Genomic DNA, 3993 nt, shown 5'->3' on the forward strand with positions numbered 1-3993 from the left:
CTGGATACAAACCCCAATCGGGTTTTCTCAGTAAATATGATTGCAGCTTCACTGATAATCAGAGTGAGAATTTCAACCTGAATTAAAGTGCGTGTGTGTGCGTCTGGAGAGGCTTCGATCCCTGCTTCAGCAGCTGTAGGATCAACAGCAGAGGGATGAACTCCACCAACACTATATAAAACAACAACAACTCCTGATAAAGGAGCAGCAACCCTTGACAATGCTATAGAAAGACCTGGGGAGGCAGGAGTAACCCTTGATATAGCCGCAGCAACACATGGTAAAGCAGTGGCACACTTAGTAAAGCAGTGGCACACTTAGTAAAGCAGTGGCAACACTTGATAAAGCAGCAGCAACTCCTAATAAAGCAACAACAACGGCAGCACTAATTTAAGCTGCACTTGAAAAGCAACAAACACTAATAACATTTTGACAAAAAGAAAGCAGCTAAAATACATATCAGAGCAGCTACAGAAACACTAGGTAAAGCAACTACGTAAATTTGAAACAACAACAGTAGATGAAACAGCAGCAACAGATAAAGTAACAATTAATTGAAGCAGCAGCTATAGATGAAGGAGCAGCAATAGCAGAGGAGCAGGAAGAGAAGGAGGAGAAGGAGAAGGAGGAGGAAGAAGAAGAAGAAGCAGAAAGAGAAGGGGAATGAGAGAAGAATGAGGAGAGATAGCACGAGAGGAAGCAGAAGCAGTTACACCAATAAAAACAATAAAAATAAAAACATGCCCATGGCAATAAAAACATGCACATGTCAACAGCAGCCACTGCTGCACCTATGCCACTGTAGAACAAGTAGTAAATAGAAGAAGATGAATAAAAACGAAATTGGCAGTAGCAACAGCAGCAGCAACACAACAGCCACTGGCAGCACCTGTACAACCACCACCACCACCAGCCCCACCACCTCCAGCAACCCCAAAACCACCAAAATTACTACCACCAGCACCACCACCACCACCAGCACCCCAACCACCATCACCTCCAGCAACACCACCAGCACCCCCACCACCATCACCACCACCTCCAGCAACCCCAAAACCACCAAAAATACTACCACCAGCACCCCCACCACCAGCAACACCACCATCACCATCACCCCCACCACCATCAGCAACACTACCATCACCACCACCACCACCATCACCACCACCTCCAGCAGCAAGCCAAACCGAAGCCCTGAGCTGGCCGGAACGTGCCCAGCATCCGTCATAAAGAAGAGAAATGTGGCCAATATTTCCCAGCGTCTAAGGCCGACTTACGATACCCTTGGGAGCGTTTGTCTCTCGTCCTTTGTGGGCCCGACCATCGTATTTGGGATATGGGAGGGATGGACGGATCCTTTACACGTTGTGTCTGAGATGGAATGACTTTGTTGACGGCGTGAGAGAGGGCGAACAGTTGCTCATGTAGTGAGAGGAAAGGCGATGTTTCTGTTTTAATAAAGGTGAAATAATTTTTGGTATTGTGTGTGGGTGTTCAAATGGAATTCAAAAGGTTTTATTCGGTCATATTCAAGGTAAAACATATAATTAGTGGGAAGTGCGTTTTGTAATCTTGAGAAAGGAGTTCACTCCTATTGTATTGCTTCAATATATATGTTTTCTTCATAATTTTTTCTTATTAATGGATTGAGATGAAAACAGCAGTTGCTTAGATTCTACGAAACGGAAACATTGCTTCTCAAAATATGAAGGAATTACTTTTTAAAGAGAACATAAGGACATAAGAATTAAGGAACACCTTAGCAGGCGTATTAGCCTATACTACGAGGAGTCGTGTTTATATCTGCCTTTCTCACTCACACCCCATGTTCCTTACCAATCTGTTAGTCCCGGAAAAAGATAATTAACAGGAGCGTGAACATTACCAACAGTCAACAGAAGATTCAACTCATCGAATGCTACAGGAGTAATGCTGCCACCAACTTGCTCATGAAGAACTCTCCTGACACCAGTCTGACCGACTTGATAGTGGCGAATGTCGTCTATGTCCTTCACATGTCCAGTTGGGCATATATGAAGATCCATGTACGTTCTCAATATATACACCAGACGTGTATATATTGAGAACGATGTATATACCAGATACACAAATAATAAGGTTTCATCAGAGATACAAAAAGGTTCTATCAAAGATACAAAAAAGGTATAATCAAAGATAAATAAAAGTTCTATGAAAGACACACAAACGTTCTATCAAAGATACTCAAACGTTTTGTCAAAGACAAACAAAAGCTCTATCAAAGAAAAAAACAAACGTTCTATCAAAGACGACCAAAAATTCTTTAAAATATTCAGAAAAGTTAGTTCAAAGATACTTAAAGGTACTATGAAAGATACCTTAATCACTGTACCCAACCAGATCGTCACCAGTTGTATCCTGTCCAACCACACCCAAGCTGGTATAACATAAAACTGGTATGATAACAAGCTATTATAATGATGAACTGGTATTATAATGAAAAATGTTAGACATATAAACTTTGTCATTACCGAGTGATCTGAGTGCCGGAGTGACTCTAATCTCACGAAATCGCGAATTTCTGATTGAACATGCACACACAAACACACTCAGACGAATACACGCATGATTAAACTCACACAAACACAGACAAATACACACAAACAGACAAATACACGCACAAACACAAACTACACAATCTCCTCTCCCACTCCTTATGGCACGTCAGGCAGTGAAGAAGGAAGCAGGTATCCCACACTAGTACTCCCGCTTCTCTCTCTCTTGGAATCTTAAACTCTCAGGAATCTTAATCCCTTTCCCAGGAATTTTAATCCCAAGCTCGGTCCTAAATGGATTTCTCAGATCATTTTATTGCCGCCAGCTTATAGCTGTTGCAACTTCAGTAGGGAATTTTAATCTGATTTCGGCCGATTCCAAAAAATGAAGAAACTCCTGCCGTGGATTTCTAACTTTGCTGCAAATTTAATATTTAGATATAATATTTAATATTTAGATACAGATGAGAAAGAAATATTCAATGAATTTCTGTATTTGATTAGATCAATGGGGTTTGAACATATATGATTGATAAACCAGTGGAAGATGAGAAAGATCCGAGCAGGTTTATGTAGTGGGATGTAATAAGCGTTGGTACAGCAGTGCTTAGACTTGGTTTATGGTGACGACTGTGAGCACATTGTGACACACGTGTTCACAGTTTGTGTTTATGGTGGAGATTACGTACAAATTGTAACATATCTGAGCACTGCTTGTATTTATGAGGGCGAATGTGTGTGTGTGTGTACTTGAGTGTAAATGTGAACATGTGTGTGTGTGTACTCTGTGTTTACTGGCATCGAGAACCAGTTTCTTAGCGAGTCCTCTAAGTGCCTCTAAGTTCTTGCTTTTCATGTTATTTTATATTACCTAATAGTGAGGTCAAGTTTCCACTTGCTTAGCTCTGCCTGCCTATTTGTGCGTTAGGTGGTTAAGCTCCAGTTCCTCGTTCAAATAGCCTCTTTGAATTTTGTTGCATCTACAATGGAATTCACTCTGATTCTGCTCTCGCTACCACCTCCGTTAGATGTGTCTTTGCGTGTGTGTAAATTGCATTTACATAGCAACAAAAATAGGAGGAAATAGATTATTGTTAGGGGGTTACATGGGTATTATATTTATTCCTAGACTTCCTGGATTCCTGGAGAGTGGTAACAGAGTGTTCTTGCCATGAACATTTTCTCTCAGCCTACTTGATTTGCTGTTAGTGTCACGGAAGAGATCCCAAGAAAGACTGGAACACAGCAAATGGTTCAAATCCCCATCTTCTTGATCTTCCTAAAACATCCCTTAACCGGTTAGTGTGGACATCCCAAGACGTAACTCTCTACATCATACATACTCTTAAAGGCTTTCATGATACTAGAATACAACAGGATCTCTTGAAGGCTTTCATCACATAAACATACAACAGGATCTCTCGAAGGCTTTCATCATATAAGAATACAACAAGATGTC

At 41.1% G+C, this 3993-nt stretch overlaps 1 protein-coding gene across 1 annotated transcript; it reads left to right on the forward strand.

Moving 5' to 3' along the window:
* Positions 1–827: 827 nt before the first annotated feature.
* On the forward strand, positions 828–1385 carry LOC138354753 (uncharacterized). The gene has a single exon (XM_069309246.1). It carries the CDS (start codon positions 828–830, stop codon positions 1383–1385), a length of 558 nt encoding a protein of 185 aa, XP_069165347.1.
* Positions 1386–3993: the final 2608 nt, after the last annotated feature.

This window comes from Procambarus clarkii, chromosome 64 (assembly GCF_040958095.1).
Source record: "Procambarus clarkii isolate CNS0578487 chromosome 64, FALCON_Pclarkii_2.0, whole genome shotgun sequence".
Taxonomy (NCBI): domain Eukaryota; kingdom Metazoa; phylum Arthropoda; class Malacostraca; order Decapoda; family Cambaridae; genus Procambarus; species Procambarus clarkii.